At 36.3% G+C, this 20,409-nt stretch overlaps 1 protein-coding gene across 1 annotated transcript; it reads right to left on the minus strand.

Moving 5' to 3' along the window:
• Window positions 1-958: 958 nt before the first annotated feature.
• chka (choline kinase alpha) lies at window positions 959-19,840 on the minus strand. Its single transcript, XM_052152158.1, has 12 exons — window positions 19,429-19,840; window positions 18,864-18,972; window positions 16,170-16,220; window positions 11,418-11,531; window positions 10,945-11,078; window positions 10,349-10,453; window positions 6,747-6,805; window positions 6,547-6,634; window positions 4,463-4,571; window positions 4,269-4,375; window positions 3,844-3,925; window positions 959-3,500 (listed from the first exon to the last, which is right to left on the minus strand). Exons 1-12 carry the CDS (start codon window positions 19,662-19,664, stop codon window positions 3,441-3,443), a joined length of 1,254 nt encoding a protein of 417 aa, XP_052008118.1. The 5' UTR covers window positions 19,665-19,840; the 3' UTR covers window positions 959-3,440.
• Window positions 19,841-20,409: the final 569 nt, after the last annotated feature.

Genomic DNA, 20,409 nt, shown 5'->3' on the forward strand with positions numbered 1-20,409 from the left:
CTTTTCAGACCATTAAATTCTGCATTCCATTCACTGTCCCATTACATTCTACGGTACACACATATCAGGATATCTCTATAGGGGTGTGATCGGATGATCCTCATGTCACTACTTTCCTCCTGATTACATTCTGGGCAGTATGTGAGTTAACCTGTCTATCTTGAGCTCTCCTTTATTCTTACTGTGCTGAAGGGCTGCTAGATCTTTCACTTTGGCATCTGTTAGAGAGCACTGATAACAGCCAAAAACCTGTTCCCAAAAATTAGATAAAGAAATCAAGCACACCTCACTGGCTTGAGTCCCTGTGATTAATTCTAATACTTTCATTTCATGCAACTGCAACAACTAGCTTTGGTCATGACTGCATTTCTGTGCTTTGTTTAGGAAGTATTCAGTTAAATTAATTCAAATTTGCACAGGCCTACATACAGTCTATCCTGATCCTAAATATTTCTACAGAATAAATACACAATTCACTATTAAAAATGGCACTAATAACTATCTTTATAGTGTTGATTTGGAAACAAAACATAACATTCCCAACCCTGTTTTTTGTGCTACCGGTTCTTTTATGTTGTAGTGTTGATATCTTGAGTAATCAAACATAATAAACGTTAAGAGTTAAAAGTCTGGCCCTAATTCCTTACCTTCCAATCATTTGATTCATTCAGAACTTTGATACTTCAGTGTTGTTCACATGAACTTTGATATGTAAAAGCGTTGTCATTGATTAGGGCAAAACATGTAGCTGCATTACTCATCCAAGTGACTTATGGTCCAGTTTAGAAGGGACTCCTCTAAAATCTAACCAGAATTTATTGTTCTTTTATGTGGTCTTTTTTTTTGTAATGTTATTTATTTATAGAAAATGAAAAATAAATTACAGTTTAGTGAATCTTTTTGTGACATCAGGGCTGGGGTAAAAAACAAGAGATTCAAACAATAAAATAATTTAGCAAACCTTTATTTATAGTAAATGTGCAAAGCATGAATTAGTACATTACACTGATATTCTGTTCTGCACTTCTTACATCTTTTGGTAGCAGAACTTTTTTTTAAATTATTTATATGTATATCCAACAAGTCTTTCTCTCTCTCCCCCCAAAATGCTTAATACTAATGTAGAGATTGATGACTTAGTAAGGCTAGTATGCTGGTCTAGATTAACACCTGACTTCCAAATACAAAGGAATCAAATTTAATTATTTTTAAACATTCAAACAACTTCCACTTTTTCCTTTTTGTCCAATGATGTTCTAAAATTAGGTACAGATTTTTAGAGACTAGTTAGGTAAATAAATATTCAAAATGTTCAGAGTTTACATTAAGATATGTGTTATATGTGAAAACAGAATTAATTCAATCACAAGTCAAGTACAAGTAAAAATGGCAAAGAGAACCTTCAAACATTTCAGTAAGTACAGAGAACACTTTCTTATTAAGAAAAATACATCTTCCATTGCAGAAATATACTAGAATTTACATTTGCAAATACTAAAACTTTTCACAGAGCTGATTCAGAAAGTGCTTTTGACATCACTGTTAGCAAAAAAGCCAGACAGCCTCAGAATATTGTACAGTATTACAATACCTACATTTCAAAAATATGAAAAAAGGTTAATGAAAAAAATAAACAAACTAAACTCAAGGAACTTAATTAAACATTGTTCAGTTGTAAAACATTTTATAAAAAGAAATTAATAAACATTCATAAACATTAACTTCTTTGTTCAAAGCTAAACTAATTGAACCAAGTGTCATAAGACAAAAAAAAAAACATTGTAGGAATACTGTATTAATCTTTCAAATGTGTTAAATATATCACTATTAGATATACTTGGCAGTGCTAGGTAGATTATTGATTGTAATCTGGTACTGATTACAAATTACATGACAAAAATGTATTACATTTTAAAGTAATTTAATCTGATTGCTTTTGGATTACTTTTAACATTGTTTATTTGATGTCACATGCATTTGAGTAAGATAAGATTGTACTATTTTGACAATGTTGTTCAAATGCATTAAACGTAATGGATCAAAAAATTAGAATTTGTATGTTTTGTGTATGTGTTGTCTAAAATGTTCTTTCTACAGAAATTTTGGTAGTACAAATGCCATCCACGTGTGTTAACAGATAACAACAGTTGTATTTGTGAATTACTATCTAAAAAATAATAATAAAGCAAAGGGCATGCATGTAAATTTTTGAAGCAAAGTACAAAAGCAATTTGCTAAAATAAAACTAACATTACCACACTAATGCAATCGGATCGGCATATATGTGTGAATTGCATTTCATTGTATTTAGGACTGGTGGCATTATATAGTATTTACTGAACAAATATAAGCTTAGGGCTGATTTAGAATAACAAAATGTAAATATATAAAAAGAAGAAAAGCTAAAGGGAACAATAAATTATGAACAATTTACTGCCTTTGCCTGATTAATATGTAATCATACAATTTATTATAATCTGTTTCTACCCAGCACTGATAATAGGGGCCACCGTTTTAAAACGGATACAATGGGAGTAATTTCACATTACTGGACATTAATGTCTCTTATCAAATGAAAAAAATATACATGAACCACCTCAAATAGGAGGTGAATGAGAGCACTATGGTCAAAGCCATAAAGTTATCCACTGTTTGAGATTGTATATTTCATACCATCACTCTCCTAAGGAGTATGCAGATGGCATGGTCCTCACTGGATTTCTGTTCACATCACATGGATCTACTAAACTACTGGAAATAGAAATGAGAAGACATGATTCACTACAAGATGTTTAAGTAGAACATGGCATAGAGGTAAATCATCCAGTATAAAAGGACAATAAAAAAGGTCCCATTAAAATGGAAACAGAAAACTTGAGCAATACTGAAAATTATTTGAACCAAAATGTCAACTTAGTTTGGTCTGTTGTAACATTTTCTGGTACTGTGCAGTTGAACCTTACTCTTTCACAGTGTGTCTTATTTCAACAGTTGTATAGATAACACTGCAGTAGATGACCGGGTGATAAGAAACACCACAATGTACAGATTAGTATGATGAATTTACTTATCACCACACCATCCCGTGACTATATGAATCAGTCTACATGCATAAAATATAGTCTAACAGCTCCACCCTTACTCCAACCTAGACACATTTCTATGGTATGTGACATTAGTCTCATTACATAATGTAGTTATTCTCAAATTGTCCAGAAGCTCAGGCAGGTGTGTTTAATGTATGATGGTTAAATTTGTAAACACTAAGAAGCAGCTCATGGGACACTCATTGCATTGGTCCATGCAGCATGGTATAATCATTGCAAAGGCAGAGCATCCTCTTTTAAGCACATTCAAACTTTGCCCCACTCTTTTCCTGTCAACATACAACTGGTTGTTCCCCCTCCCTTCTCTCCATTGGGAATTAATGCACATTTCCTTCAAAGCCTGAGCTTCCTCTTCAGCTCAAAGTATGCATCAAACCTGGCCATGCCATACTCCTGTGTGGAATAAGAACTGGTCAGTAAGTCTTGATCCAAAAATAAATTATTATGAAGCACAAATTATATAACACTTTACATCCAAACCATTAGCTATGCTACAAATTCAGTATTTGACAAATTCATGTTACCCTGACCTCACAACTATCTGTGTACAGTTCAAAGGGTTGTCAAGCAGCACAAATATTGCAGTGACCATATCTTTACACAGTTGATCTCCATCGATAAAATGCTTGGCTTACATAAGATGCGCACTGTGTAAAATGAGCTTCTTTCTTGTTCAAAAGCAGTAGCTCAACACATGGGAACACAAAGACATGACAGCATTGCTGCAATAACTTACCATGTACCCAAACTCAATAGTTGATATTTTGGCCTGGATCATAGACCACAATCCCCAGAAGAAATGGGAGGCCAGTGCGAACCTAAATGAGAGAGCATTAAATACAGTTGGATTGAAAGTTTGGTGAACTAACAGAGACTCCAGCTCCTGGAAATATAAATCACTGTTGGACGAAGTCCAAAGATCAATTTCACTCTATCCATTCTAGTACAGTAAGTCTCAAAGGGATAATGTCATTGTTTTTTCTCTTGGTTCTATGGGCCTCATTTCAATGTCTTCCTCTTTTTAAAAGTCATGTAAACGTGATAGTGGATTTTTCTTTGCTCTTAGAGGAAATAGGAATGCTGTGGTCTCCTGCTCACAGCACATAAACGTTTACTCTAAAACACATGGACTGCCTCACTGACTTATTTAAGTATTATCACCTGTTAACTTCAACCAGCATGTCCTCTTGGAGTTTCAGCTGGTGCTCCTCACTCAAGGTTTCAAATCCAATGTCTGATTCCAACAGATAACTTTGAAAGAAATGCATCTGAGGAAAACAAGATGAAATATAAACTAATTGTCATGAGTGAAGAACAAAAGTACAAAAAGTAGCTAAAAGTATAATTTAACAAACCTGCTGTGCTTTGGTGGGATAATTTTTAGTGTTGGTCTTGAAAAATGGAAACTTGTCAAAGGTGTAATCATAAATCCACTCACAGAAAAAGTTTCCAATGTCAAATCCTCTGTGGGAAAAGAAGAGACACCAATCAACCTTTTCATTGTCATTTGCATATTTGTGATTTTGCATGATTGTGTAATTATTTTTGGTTGCCACCTAACATGCTGCATGTGCGTCTGTGTTTGTTTATGTTTGTTTATTATTGAGTTTTATCATTAAACTTTATGTTGACCATTTAGCCGGTTCACGCCTCCTCCTTACCCATCACTTACCCTGTTACATGGATGTTTAGATATTTTACATGAAAACAAGACAAAAATAATGAGTAAGAAATTAATATTATTTATTTGTGCAATGTTGAAACCTGTTTTGTTCTGATAAGAAAGTGTAGGGCTATCCAGCACTAGAATATTAAAATAATTAATGATTCACTACAAATGCTAAATATTGGTATAGCCTTGTTAGCAGAATGTATCCAAAAGATTAGACTAGAAACTGGAATGAGATACAACCAATCCCACAATTCCTACATCTGCAGCAATGCTGTAATCTGTATGTTATAAAGGCTCCTTAAACATAAGCATGGCCCAAATTATAATAAAAGCCATACCGTTAACTGACATTGTCTCAATGCTGTTTATCAAGATGCTTCTGCATCTCATTAATTAGGATAAAGGGTATCACTAAGCATTCATTTGTTTAACTTGTTTGTTAACCACCTGCAAATAGCAATGCTTTGAGTCAAGACAAACAAACATGAGATAACATTACTCTTGCTTTCAAGATATGCTGATTGGAAGGGCTTCATTCCTAATAAGTACGAACAGCAGGGCTGTGTAGGTCTTTGTGAAGAGACTCACAGCTGCTCTGGAAACCAAACAAAGAGTACATCTTTGTGGCTATGAAGGCCAGGCTTCATTTGCTACTGCTCACCCCTGGCTTTGCTGGTGAACTGACAAGCACTGTCACTGGATGACACGAGTGGAAAAAAGAAAACATACTAGAGCATATATATATATGTATTTACAGATTTTAATGATCGTCACACTGATTCAAACAATTATCTCAAGTTGGTGAGTCGTTTGGTGCGCTGCATTAAAAGAACCGGTTCATAAGAGTCAATACTAGTCATGGACTATAATAGTCATGCTATGTGGTTAGATTTTCAGTGCAGCCAGCAAATATAATGCAATAGAAATTGCATTAGAGTGTTGTTTTTGGTATTATTTCATGGTAGACACTCTTCTTATCACTTTCAATTCAGGCTGCAGGCTCACAACTCGATAGAGGAAACATTGGGCAAGACCCTCTTCTATGAAAACGATTCTTTTATAGTTCTCAGAAGTTTCACTGTTACAGTTTAGAGCTTGAGAGTCCAAGGATCCTCAGTGAGGCCTGTCTCTGAGCATGTGCAAGAATGTAAATACTCTATCAACAGTGTATTGACTGCCCAGCAACTCTGGAGGTCCCTTCCAAAAAATGTGGTGCCAAAAGCATTCCAAACTGATCAAAAAAGTAGAGAGAAATTGTGAGCCCTTTAATTTGGTTCCAAAATGTTTTGGGAAGGATCAAAGAACTTCAGAATTCCCATCAAACATCTGGTTGTTGCAAAAACAAAGAGTAAATTATTTTTCTTAAAGGGATAGTTCACCCTAACAAAATTAAATTCTGTCATTATATACCTTCATGTTGTTCCAAACCCATATGACTTTCTATCTTTTGTGGAACAAAAATGAGATAATAGTCTCAGTCACCATTGACTTTCATTGCAACTTTTTTTTACATACAATGAAAGTGAATGGTGACTGAGGCTGTCATTCTGCCTAATATAACCTGCGGTGTTCCACAAAAATTTTTAAAATAAATATCATATAGTTTTGGAACAACATGACATGACAGAATTATTATTATACTTTTTTTTTGCATGAACTATCCCTTTAATAGTTATATGCAGCTTAAGATACAGTAATCTGTTAGGAAGGGACCATAATGTGTGGAATAATTATAAAAATCTAAGTATATGAATGAACATTACAGACCTGTAGTTGTAGCTGCTGTACTCAAAGTCAATCAACATGAGCCTCTGTCTGTCTGTGTTTTCACGACCACTGAGGAGCAAGATGTTTCCTGTTTAAAAAAGAAAGGGAAAGCATGACATTAATCTTAAACGATTTTATTTAAAATCCAGTGAACCATTGCTAGGAACGCAAGAATACAGATTACTTAACAGATTTCTAACCTTCTTGCAAGTCATTGTGGCAGAAAACAACGGGGGAGGGAGTAGATTCAAGTAGACACCTGTGTACACAAACAGCCACTTAAATAACTATTCAAAAGACCATGGCAATAGTGACCAGCCACTTGTTATCAGTCACTCTCAATTAGGGATGCACCGAAATTTCGGCCGCCGAAAATTTTCGGCCGAAAATAGCACTTTCGGTTTTCGGCCGAAAGAGAAAAAAGGCCGAAAATATATACCTCCTCGCTCCGCCCCTCAGTGCTCAGATTTCAATCTGGATCGATGTAGCCCTTATCACAGCTGTTAAATAATTCCACAATGGCGCTACCAAATAAAGGCCGATCATGTCAGCGGTATGGAAATTCTTCAAAGTTTCTGATAAGGACATCAAATTTGCGATCTGCAGTGTTTATTCAGCAGAACTTTCAAGATATATATATACAGAATACAGCAAGAGATTCTACAGGAAAATGACACAACTAGCGCAGCTACACCACAACTTGAGACGTATTTATCTGAACTACGCCAGAAGCGACAATCCCCTTGACTACGGTCGCATAAACAAAGACCGCTTTCCTTTGCTTGCACGGATTGCGCACAGGTATTTATCTGCCCAAGCACCAGCACAAAGAGTGAGAGACTGTTCAGTGCAGCATCTCATGTTCTTGATGAGCTTTCTGACAGGAGAGACTGTCAGAAAGTTTAGCAACTTTTGTTCTTGAAGAGAAACCTGTCACTTGTAGTTAAATAGAAAGCGGTCCAATATGATGTGTATAGCAATTACATTACACTTGTTCTTCACTTGAGGATACATCTGTCGTTTACAGTTGAGGTTGGATTTAGTTCAATTACTGCTGTTTTGCACAATCATTTTCACTTAAAGTGTACATACGTTTACATAAACAGAATAGAGCACTGATCTATATATATAATTATATATTATAGTTTTATATACAGGTCCTTCTCAAAAAATTAGCATATTGTGATAAAGTTCATTATTTTCCATAATTTAATGATAAAAATTAAACTTTCATATATTTTAGATTCATTGCACACCAACTGAAATATTTCAGGTCTTTTATTGTTTTAATACTGATGATTTTGGCATACAGCTCATAAAAACCCAAAATTCCTATCTCAAACAATTAGCATATTTCATCCAACCAATAAAAGAAGTGTTTTTAATACAAAAAAAGTCAACCTTCAAATAATTATGTTCAGTTATGCACATAAGGTCGGGAATCCTTTTGCAGAAATGACTGCTTCAATGCGGCGTGGCATGGAGGCAATCAGCCTGTGGCACTGCTGAGGTGTTATGGAGGCCCAGGATGCTTCGATAGCGGCCTTAAGCTCATCCAGAGTGTTGGGTCTTGCATCTCTCAACTTTCTCTTCACAATATCCCACAGATTCTCTATGGGGTTCAGGTCAGGAGAGTTGGCAGGCCAATTGAGCACAGTAATACCATGGTCAGTAAACCATTTACCAGTGGTTTTGGCACTGTGAGCAGGTGCCAGGTCGTGCTGAAAAATGAAATCTTCATCTCCATAAAGCTTTTCAGCAGATGGAAGCATGAAGTGCTCCAAAATCTACTGATAGCTAGCTGCATTGACCCTGCCCTTGATAAAACACAGTGGACCAACACCAGCAGCTGACATGGCACCCCAGACCATCACTGACTGTGGGTACTTGACACTGGACTTCAGGCATTTTGGCATTTCCTTTTCCCCAGTCTTCCTCCAGACTCTGGCACCTTGATTTCCGAATGACATGCAAAATTTGCTTTCATCCGAAAAAAGTACTTTGGACCACTGAGCAACAGTCCAGTGCTGCTTCTCTGTAGCCCAGGTCAGGCGCTTCTGCCGCTGTTTCTGGTGCCTGTGCACAGTGGCTCTGGATGTTTCTACTCCAGACTCAGTCCACTGCTTCCGCAGGTCCCCCAAGGTCTGGAATCGATCCTTCTCCACAATCTTCCTCAGGGTCCGGTCACCTCTTCTCGTTGTGCAGCGTTTTTTGCCACACTTTGTCCTTCCCACAGACTTCCCACTGAGGTGCCTTGATACAGCACTCTGGGAACAGCCTATTTGTTCAGAAATTTCTTCCTGTGTCTTACCCTCTTGCTTGAGGGTGTCAATGATGGCCTTCTGGACAGCAGTCAGGTCGGCAGTCTTACCCATGATTGCGGTTTTGAGTAATGAAACAGGCTGGGAGTTTTTAAAAGCCTCAGGAATCTTTTGCAGGTGTTTAGAGTTAATTAGTTGATTCAGATGATTAGGTTAATAGCTCGTTTAGAGACCCTTTTCATGATATGCTAATTTTTTGAGATAGGAATTTTGGGTTTTCATGAGCTGTATGCCAAAATCATCAGTATTAAAACAATAAAAGACCTGAAATATTTCAGTTGGTGTGCAATGAATCTAAAATATATGAAAGTTTAATTTTTACCATTACATTATGGAAAATAATGAACTTTATCACAATATGCTAATTTTTTGAGAAGGACCTGTAGATCAGTGGAATAGAGGCCCTCTGCCATTCTGTGTTCTGCCTGTTGTTTTAATTAAAATTACTGTTGCATATTTAAACTTTTTGAAAGATGCTAGCTAAGTTCATTTCTTGACTGTTGTTGTGCATATAATAGTTTTCTAAAACTTTACATTATTTGGATAATTGTTAATAAAATCTGTAAAATTAGATTTTTACAGAACTGAAAGAAGAATAATATTTAATATAGTTTTAATATATTTTTTGTCCAATTTTGTTGTGCTACTTTCAATAAAAGTGTGATTTATTTTATTGGTTTGTAGTTTTTCATTTCAGATTAATTAAATTCATGAAATTAATGAAAAAGTATCAAATTAATACAATTATACACAACATTTTTTTTTTTTTTAAATAGGTAAAAATTTCGGTTTCGGTTTTCGGCCAAGTGCATCCTGGATTTTCGGTTTCGGCCCAGAATTTGCATTTCGGTGCATCCCTACTCTCAATGACCACATAAGAAAACAGTTTATTCCAGGGTTTTTTGCAGTAAGCAGCACTCTGAAACACCAATGTACAACATCAACGTTTGCGTATGTGTACATACATTAGGGGAATCCCACAGTTTTACATAAGAGGTAAGCCACACTATTGCTGAGCAATTCCCCTGCAAGTCACAATAGAAAGCCAACAACAATGGATTATTTGGAAATAAAGTGACACAACAGAGAATAAAATTGCGAAGTCTTCCTCAGGTACCATGTTTGTGATTTACACAAGCGTCGTAATTGCATGTACCTAAATTACATTGCTGTGGAGAAAGCTGCTTGCTGACCGAGCCGCATGTATTGGAGTAAAGAGTACACTGCTTACACAGTGCATGTAAATGGGAATGCTACTTTCTCGTAATAATCCACTTTCTTGAAAAAAAAAGCTGCTTTCTGGTGTACATGTAAACATAGTCAATGTCCTGAATTGTAACGTTTCTTAGGATTCAGGTAAAGCAGGTAAACAATGCACAAGAAAACATTTGACAATCAAGATAAAATGATATTTGCTCTGAAATAAAATTGACATTTATGTACTATACAATATCTGGATTTTAACATAGATAAGATCTTACTTGAGATTGTCCATCTCTTGAGGCAAGTTAAAGCTCAAAAGACGGGAAACATTCCGCAGATGGGACTCCTTGATGAAAGTTAGCTGAAGCACTTGATCCATGTACCTAAACCAACAAAATTACAACCAAACAAATATACCTCAGAACTTATGGCAAATGCACACAGTAAGAATTAAAACAATTGTTTTTAATTTAATTGTAACATAGCTATTAAGAAATCTAGAGGGAAATTGTGTCACATTTTGTAACAAAAGATGGTAAATACGATTAATATATTGTTATTTCCCAGTGAAAATACTAAAAACTATGGGGGTTTCCAGACAGCGTCAGGGTTAAAAGTTTATCTTTTTCTTGGTTTCATAATTTTTTACATTGTACCCCCAGGGAATAAGTATTCATAGTCTTCATATTTTGCCTTGTTAGTTTCATCATGCAACATAATATAGTGCTTTCATGGTTGTTCAAATTTAACCAGAATGAAACTCAGTCTTGCTAACATCTTGAAACGAATGATGCAGTTCCCCACCAACCAAGCATGAACATTTGTAAGACAAACAGTCTAGCTTTAATTAATTGGATGTTTTATGGTCACACACTTTTCCATGGTGCCAAACAGCCACTTTGGCTCCTTGTTGGAAGGCATTCTCATTGCATGAAATTTGGCAATCTTTTCAGCAATCTCATCACATATTCCAGGGACACTCAGCTCATCTGTGGACAGTTTTCGGCTCTGCAGACAGAAATATTGCCATATCAGTTTGTGTTTTGCTAATTAAATGGCAACAAGAAATAAACGGCAGCCACAAAATATATAACACATTAAGCTTCAGGCTTTAGATTCTATGCATATTTTAAAAAGCCTGGAACATCTGCAACCTTTAAAAGTGGAAAAAGTGACAAAGGGATATTTGCCTAGAGGTTTCCGCTGTCATTGTACTCCACTCTTGCATATGATTTGTCTTGATATGCAAGACATATTTAAATACATGAGTGTCAAAACACATGATAAGCGCTGTGTTTTACGACTGTCTGCTCAATTATCATACCAGCGCAACACATTAAGACTCACTGGGACAAATTGTTCAAGTCTCCCCTGAGGAAAGATGCCATAAAGCTTCGGTCCAAGCTCTCGCTCGGCCAGAATAGCAAACATCACACTCTCCAGTACCATGGCATCAGCTCCCTGTAAAGACATATAAAACTGATTCAGTACACACTACAATAGTAGTGTCTCACTACAATATATTTTCGACAATTATCCATTTAAGGCAATCTTCAAGATTTATCCACCTCCACTATCACCAAACCAAAGCGGCTGCTATGAAAACCTGTTATGATTGGACAAATGACTTGTTAATCCCTGCTGAAAAGACCAGACTAAGCTGGTTTATGCTGGTGAGTGCTGGTCTAGCTGTTGGACCAGCATAGACATGTTTAGCACCTAAAAACTAGTTGGTTAAGCTAGTTAAGATGCCTGGTTGGCACACAATCACATCAGTATCGAAAACACTTTTTATAATAACTTTCACATTTTATATTTACTCAAAACAAATCAAACTTTTAATCAAAGTAATCCAAATGTAGAACTTTGGTTTTAGCCTTTAAATTGCTCTGATTGGATCTTCAATTGCCATACTCCCTATAAGAAGTTCAGCAGAAATTAAATAACTTAAAAACTGAGATGCATGAAAGGAAGCCTTTACACAATGTTTGAACAGAAATCTATTCAGTCTACAAGCCAACTATTTTCAAATAGTGCTGATTGGCACCAGCAAACTCAATGGCAAAATGAGTTGAATGAAAAAAAAAAAAAAAAAAAAAAAAACAACAAGAGAGGCAATTGTGCTGGGAGAGACTGGACTTGCCAAACATCCCATCATTAATTGTGACTGCTTAACTTGGAATGACATTAAGCCTGTTTTTGAACATGCCTGTGCCAAGTGTAAATATGCAGAACCAAGAGCCCTGTTCCTATCTGGAAGAAGTATTTGCTTAATGGATCTCTGCCACAAATTTAAAAGTTCAAGGCTTCTGTTTTTGATTCTTTCCTTTCTATCAGAACTCAAATAAGAACAGAGCACAGATAGCTTATATATTTACCAGGTGCCAGTCATTTTGTTTTGGTCTTTGAACTAATGCTTTTATCTAAAATATTCTGTATGGGTAATCTTTTGAAATTGCAAGCATAACTGATTCATAAGTATGAGAATCTTTTTCAAATTCACTCTGACTGCAAATATGACAATAAAATAATGTTATGAAACAGTTTTGATGACAAACAGGAATATCATCTGTAAAATGTTATAAAGATCCTTACAGTCCAGATTGCATAAATGTTCCTGTAATTAGTGTAATGTAAGTCACTTTGAATGAAGTGTGTATGCTAAATGACAAATAACCAAAACCAAACATTTACATGTGAATAATAACTATATCAAATCAAGAATGCCTCTTGCTTCGACAATACCAAATGACATTGCTGAAGAAAAACTTTTCCAATGCAATGATAATCGTCTTGGCATAGTTTCTATACAGCTTGCAGGGAAAGCACATTAAAAATGTAATGGATATTCAGTTAAAACAACACTGGAACATACTGCAATATTCAGCTTTATTACAGTGTGTTTATTTAAGCATCCAATCAAAATTGAATCAATACCAACAATTTCAACAAATCCGATCAAAGAAACTTTATGTACCGTTATACTCTACATAAAAATGCAGTATGTACAAATATTGTCTGTGCAAACAGTAACTTAACCAAATAATGTTTTAGTCTTTTATTTTACAACTGTAGATAAAAGTACTGCTTCCTTTTCCCCAGTGTTTGATTATGCACAAGAATGGCATGCGATTGCACAATAAACCTGTTGAGGGAATAGCGGTTGATCTAGAGTTTAAAAAAAACATTCCATCCTCTCAGAAATACAACAGCACACTACGAGCTTCCCATTGGAGTGCAATTCTGATGGAAAAACTTGAAAGGAAATTAAACTTCCTTAAAAACAAACTTTGGAAACACATTGCTTTGCTTGGGAGTAGGAACTTGTGCATTCTTCAATCAAAATATACAATTTTGTTCATTGCAAAAATGTATTTGAGCACTTTGACACTTTTGGATGCTCAAAGGAATAGTTCACCAAAAATGTTTCATTCTGATTATTTACTCGCCCTGAAGTCGCTAAAAAGATATCTGACTTTTTTGGTTTAATGGTGTTTTTTTGTCATTTTGTGAGAGAAAGTCATACGGTTTACAGTCATAAGGGTGAGTAAATGATAATGCATTTTTTAATTTCTATGAAACGAACCCTCTATGTAACTCATTAAAAATGTAGGAAATGTATTGCATATGTTGCTCAGTAATTTTAACCATCTGGTCCCAAGGTAATTAGTGGATGTATGATTTCATCTTATGAACACAAACATGTTGCAAAACAGGCTGCAAATTCTACCACTTCATTATTTAAATGCGTTCAGTGACGCTACAATAGAAATCTATATTTGGGTCTTTGAGAAACACCTGCCTCTTTGCTCTGTCCCTCCCTCCTTGTCTCCAAACCCCACCCCCTTCTTCTGGCTAAGCAGTGGTCATGTGATCGCTGAGCAGCAGCTGCTGGGTTTTTTCCAGAGCTTCATGCTTGTTCATAAACATGCATAATCACTAGATTACTTGAGCAGATCAGCACAAGGACTGCATCTACATGCAGGTGTTCGCAATGTCCATTGAGGGGAAGTCCATCGGAGTTCTTCTGATGGCCTTTTGTGTTACTCTGAGTGCACTTCTAAAGGAGGTTGTCGATGCACACCAGAGTCAGAAATTAACTGGGACTTGGGGTAGAAATGCCATAGAAAGTAAAAAATAAATGCCCAAAACGTTTCAAATGTGGTGGCAAAAAAATATTAATTAGATTTTTTTTTCATCTATTGTTTTCATAAATGGACTGAACACTATTACTCTGTTCCAAAATATAGTGGACTAGTGGAACCATTGAAAGAAAATGATTAATACTTTTCAGGACTGAATGAAATGAGATCGCATATATTACATATCGTATAAAAATGCAATATAATACTACAATTATTACATTATTGGATTGCCTGCTCTGATAAAGACACATGCAATGTTGCCTTATAGAATTTGACTAGTAGAAGTTATTTTTTTTTACCTGTATTGTATGTAGAAACATTATGCCCTGATAAGGGTACAAAAATCCACCTGAAAATCGATTCTACGGGTATTATTATATAAGCAAAACAGAATGAAGCAAAGTTTGCCAATGCCAGACAGAGGAGACAGCTAATGCTGAATCGTAGACAGTGAGGTTAATGCTGGCATAAGCCTCTAATAGGATCCATTCCTACGTGACTCTCAGGCAAATAATGCAACTTTGAGAATTTAAATGGTGTCAGGGAATGAGTAAGGGTTTCTGTCTAATGGTTATCAGTTCTGGTTCATCTCTCCCAATAGCTGGGACAAATCACACAGAGATGTTATAGCGAATTATACAGCAACATGTTTCATTATTAAGAGAGAACCCCAGTGACCATCAGACAAAGAAAACTACAATTTCCCCTGCAAACAATCCACTTAAGTACAAGAATGTAATTACAATCAAGAAAGGTCCAAGCAAAACATATCTGATGACCCCATTGGCATGTCCCTCTGCCTTCGAGGTTGATGAAGTTCTCTTAGAATGGGAGGGAAGCATAACATCAACCATGCTTTTCGTATTTTTGGCCACAAAAAGCATAAAGAGAGCATAGTGCAATATTTACGAAACAGAAAAAAAGTTCCTGTTCCTCTCATTGGCCTTTTAAGTGCTATATAACATATTTGGTGATGTGGAATAATGAAGAGTGTCTTTAAAATGTAGTTTAGAGGCTGTCATATTTATACACAACCAATCAAAAGTTTGGACACACTTGACAATTTGTTTTTCATTAACCTTTGGATCAAAAGGCTCAGTCTTAAATGCTTGAAATGCTTGAATAGTTTTCTAAACTAATATTAATTGCACCTAAATGGTGACAAATGTAGGTTCCAATTTTAAATGGATGAGTTGGAGCAGAGAGTGAATGAAAAACACCCAACAAGTCCCTAGCATACATACAGAACTCCTTTAATACTGTTTTAAAGTACCTATAGGTGGATACCTCATGAAGATGGTTGAGATAATGTCCAGAGAGGTAATCTAGGCAACGGGCACCTACTTTAAAGAACCTAAAAATATCGGGGGCATAGGTAGTTCAGTATTGATGCTGACTACCACCCCTGGAGTCATGAGTTTGAATCCAGGGTGAGCTGAGTGACACCAGCCAGGTCTCCAAAGCAACCAAATTGGCCCAGTCACATGGGGTAAACTCCTTGTGGTCACGATTAGTGGTTCTCGCTCAGAATGGGGCACATGGTAAGTTGTGCGTGGATCGCAGATAGTAACATTAGCCTTCACATGCTGGGAGTCTCTGCGGTGTCATGCACAATGAGCAACATAAGATGCGCCGATTGGTGGTCACAGAAGCGGAGGCAACTGAGACTTGTCCTCCACCCCCCGGATTGAGGTAAGTAACCACCACGAGGACCTACTAAGTTGTGGGAATTGGGCATTCCAAATTGGGAGAAATGGGATTAAATAAAAAAAAATTAAAAAGAAGCTAAAAATATCAAATACTATAAGATACATACTTCCTGTTTGTGTTTCATAGCTTTAATTCTAAAAAGGGTAAAATAGTAATAATAAAGAATTAATAGGCATGTCCAAACTTTGTAAATTTAGCTTATATACAACAAAAACCCAAAAATTGACTTTTTTTTCTTACTTACTTGAAAGTGATCTGTGTTTGACTGTCTGGAATCCCCTTTATTACAGGACATCTAGCAATAAAAGAAAAAGCAAAAGACTAACCATAAGTACAGAGTTAATTTTGTCACAGATCAGTTTGGTCCTATTCATATAAAACAACAACAATAAATGACAGAGCCGTCTTCCCATTTACATTCAGTGACAATTTTATTCACTATAAAGTAATGAGACCATGTCGGTGGCAGCACAGTAAGAAAGTGCATTTAAAATGAATGCATTTATTTATGATCAAGAAAGAATAAGAGTTAACAAGCTTTAGAGACGGCTGAGAGCTAGGAATTTATGGCCTGTTGCACAAGAGGCTTGACTTCCCTGGATGCTAACCCAAAATATTATTTTATTTAATTGCACTGGTGAGGAGGAGGAGGGGGAGGGGGGTTGCATGATCAAATTATTTTATAACAGCAATTATCAAAACCATGATCCATTGACACCAAGCATAAATATGTAGTACCCAAAGCCATCCTCCATTAGATTTAAAAGATTTCTAGAGGGTTTGGTGTCTATGGTAATGAACACTATTTTTAATCTCACGAGAAACATGAATGCTAGGGAGAGCAATAAAATGTGTCTAGTTAAATACTGGTCAAGATGGGTTACTATGAGAGCATAGTTTAAAAATTAACAAAATGGCTTAGTGAAGTTCATTTTATGTGTAATGAGTTGTATATGTGGATCACAGTGTAGCAAAGTCCACACATGCTGGAATTTTTAATATGACTACAACTAATGATATTTCCATGTATAAACACATGACTTAAGAGGATTGGACTGTGGACCTACCGACACCTTATCAGGTATGACATCATAAGCATTGTGACCACCTTTTCTTGAAATAAATTACCAAAATATTTAGTGATTAAAAGCAACTTTTCACTAATCACCAAAAATCTAAAAGCAAAAAACAATAGTAACATGCCATCACTTAAAACTGGATCCATTTTTATCTACTGTATAAATTACCTATTAACATGTCTATCATGTAATATATATAAAAAATATTATAGTGTATATTTTATTATAGATTAAAATATGTTAAAGGTGCACTCAGTAACTTGTCTTTGTGTCATCTTGGACTTACACTGACACCTAGCGACTTGGATACAACATAATTTAAAATCAATAGTTTTCAGTTTCAGATGCCATTGTAGAAATTTAGTATTCACATACAGCCATGATTTAATGAATGAGTGAAAGTGTCAAATAACAGCACAGTTACTGAGATTAAGAGAGTAGTATTCAGCTAGTCATGTGATTCTAACATGTCAGCCCCCATGTTTGGACCCTCTCAATGTAGAATAAAACAGCTTTTATGGGGGGCCTGGGTAGATCAGCATGTAAAGACTCTGACTGCCACCCCTGGAGTTCGCAATTTCGAATCCAGGACATGTGGAGCGACTCCAGACAGGTCTCCTAAGCATCCAAATTAGACCAGTTGCTAGGGAGGGTAGAGTCAAATGGGGTAATCTCCTTGTGGTCTCTATAATGTGGTTCACTCTCGGTGGGGTGCGTGGTTAGTTGTGCGTGGATGCGCGGTGGATGGCGTGAGCCTCCACACGCGTTAGGTCTCTGCAGTAATGTACTAAATAAACCACACAATAAGATGCGCGGGTTAACGGTAACGGAGATTTGTCTTCCGCCACCCGGATTGAGTCACTACGCCACCATGAGGACTTTCTCTCCCAAATGGGCATTGGTTACTGATATGACTGGAGTCTTCAGATTAATTTGAGCGGTCCTGATTTCCTACATATATTGCAAAATTACAATTCATGTAATGAGGAATTCTGAGGAAAAAAACTTACTGAGTGCACCTTTAAGATATTTTATAATATTTTTTAAAGACACTAAACAAGAAAATATATTGTCAAAAATATTTTTCATTTGTTCAAACTATTATTTCTCTATATGAACCATAAGTGGAATGCCATTGTTTCGCTCCTTTCATTTGTTAATCTAACCACCATATAAATATTTTTCCAAAGGTTTTAAAGCATTAAGAGAAAGCAGGCAGAGACAGAGAATACTTCAGCAATGCACGGCGTGAGCATATTTCTCAAAGATTTTAAAGATTGAGATGCGCATAAACGTGGTTGAAGACAATGCTGTGGCTTCAGGGATCGCATACTGTACCGTGAGTCGTATGCTGGTATCACCTGGAACAAGTGTGCTCAAGGCACGCTCCTTTGGCAAGCCTACGGCAAAGAAGACACGCATGTACAGCCGTAGAGGTATATCACCCAACAAAAACTGCCTCTTTAAAACTTAGAGGGTAAACACATATGCGTTCTCTCTCTCTCTTACACGCCAAATACACAATACATAAAGACACATCAGGTCAGTAGTTTCTAACAATTGACATGAGGTATGTGTCCTCCTGACCTTGCTTCTGAGGTATAAACACAAAATCCTGACCTATATGTTTTATCACTGAACATGTATAATGTGTCAAATCTGGATGTGTTAATGTTCTTGTTTTTTTTAAAGGTTTCTAATGAATGAAAGTGCTGACCTTCAGCTATGGACTCGTCTTCTCATATTCTGTGCATATAAGCAGAAAATCCTAAATTAAGCATGCAATTTGTTTAGACCTGACAACACAATTTGTCACTAAATTCATTCATGTTACACAAAGTAAACAACTAATAAAACACCTGCAGAATTTCTCCATATAGGCGAAGGAGCACGTTCCGTGGTTCGTCTCCAAGGCTTGGTTGCTTCTCTGGCAAAGCGCAGAGGAATAGTTTGTTACTGAGACCTCCCCTGAAAGCAAAACATATAGGTTAGAACACTTATGTCTTGTGAATTGTTTTATTATCAAATAATTCCTTACCATGTGTAGGACATAGAAAAAATATAGAATACTGTCTGTCCCAAAACCTATTGAGCTGCCTACCTAGACAGCATTTTAGGGATAATTTCTGCAGCATGATGCCACAAAATGCTCCTTAGGCAGCTCACTTGCTTTTGAGACAACACCACGGTCGTTGAAACTGAAGCACATTACACTAATGTCGAGCAATCCTTTATTATCTAATGACCAAAGTGAGCTAAACTTACTGTACATTGTAAACAAATGTTTCCTCGCAAAAAAGAGAGCGAAATTAGGCATTTACAGTGATCATGTCGCCTACTTCCTGACGCTTTTAATGAAAAATTGCCATCTGCGACACAAGTAATGACGTTCGATTACACGCCTCACGTAGCAAAGCAGAATACCTGATGATAGAGATTTGGAAATCATCCTCATCTATGGCTTTCCAGCCTCCGTGAAGAAATTCTTTACACCACTGATACGCATTATGCTTCGTCTGATGGTCGGGCTCGTCCAGTCGAATAATGTCTTTGCAGTCGGTCACACTTTCTGGCTGGACTTCGAGGACATTCTCATTTACCAATAAACCCAGAGACATTGAAGGAGAGGAGGACATGCCATTGATGAATTTAGTCTTCATCTTTGCTGCGGGTTACTGGTATAAATTTAATTGAGCAAGATGTGCAGTAAATAAATTCAGTTGCAAACTGTCAGTGCAATTTTACAACTGTTTAAAACAGATATATAAACCTAGATTTAATGTGGTCAAATGAATCCGTTGTGTCTGAATGCAACTGTGCAGCAGTCAGAAGCGTTTGTTCGTGCACGTTCAAGTCGAGTGGGTTTGACCTCACGTCAACTGACCACACCCATTCTCTTCTCTGATTGGACAAAATAGTCACGTCCCCTTCATTTCAAGGCGCAGCTGTAGGTCTACGACTTAATAAACAATAGAATGAGAAATGTAGATTACATGGAATACTACAGAACAGTTTACATGTTTTTAGCATTACATGTACAACATATCTACTCAATAAGCTCACGAGACCATCCTGGTTTTATATATATATAGATATATATATATGTGAGCTTATTGAGTAGATATGTTGAGCTTATTGAGTAGATATGTTGTACATGTAATGCTAAAAACATGTAAACTGTTCTGTAGTATTCCATGTAATCTACATTATATATTATTAAAGACGCCATATATATATATATATATATATATATATATATATATGGCGTCTTTAATAATGTAAGGCTCCGACGTGACATTCCGCACGTGTCCTGCCTGTGTGTCTTGCTTCCTCGCCTGGTTAGTGGTCTGGTGAAGTCACATGACCTTGACGGTCCGGGACGTATATGCGTCACCAACACAACCA

Source organism: Xyrauchen texanus, chromosome 21 (assembly GCF_025860055.1).
Source record: "Xyrauchen texanus isolate HMW12.3.18 chromosome 21, RBS_HiC_50CHRs, whole genome shotgun sequence".
Classification (NCBI taxonomy): Eukaryota; Metazoa; Chordata; class Actinopteri; order Cypriniformes; family Catostomidae; genus Xyrauchen; species Xyrauchen texanus.

Coding starts and splice junctions, on each gene's coding strand:
- chka (XM_052152158.1), bottom strand. CDS start 19,664: ATGAAGACTAAATTCATCAATGGCATGTCCTCCTCTCCTTCAATGTCT. Junction 6,806..10,348: donor CAAGAGATGGACAATCTCAA/GTAAGATCTTAT, acceptor TTGTGTACACAG/GTGTCTACTTGAATCTACTC. Junction 3,501..3,843: donor CTATTGAGTTTGGGTACATG/GTAAGTTATTGC, acceptor TATTCCACACAG/GAGTATGGCATGGCCAGGTT.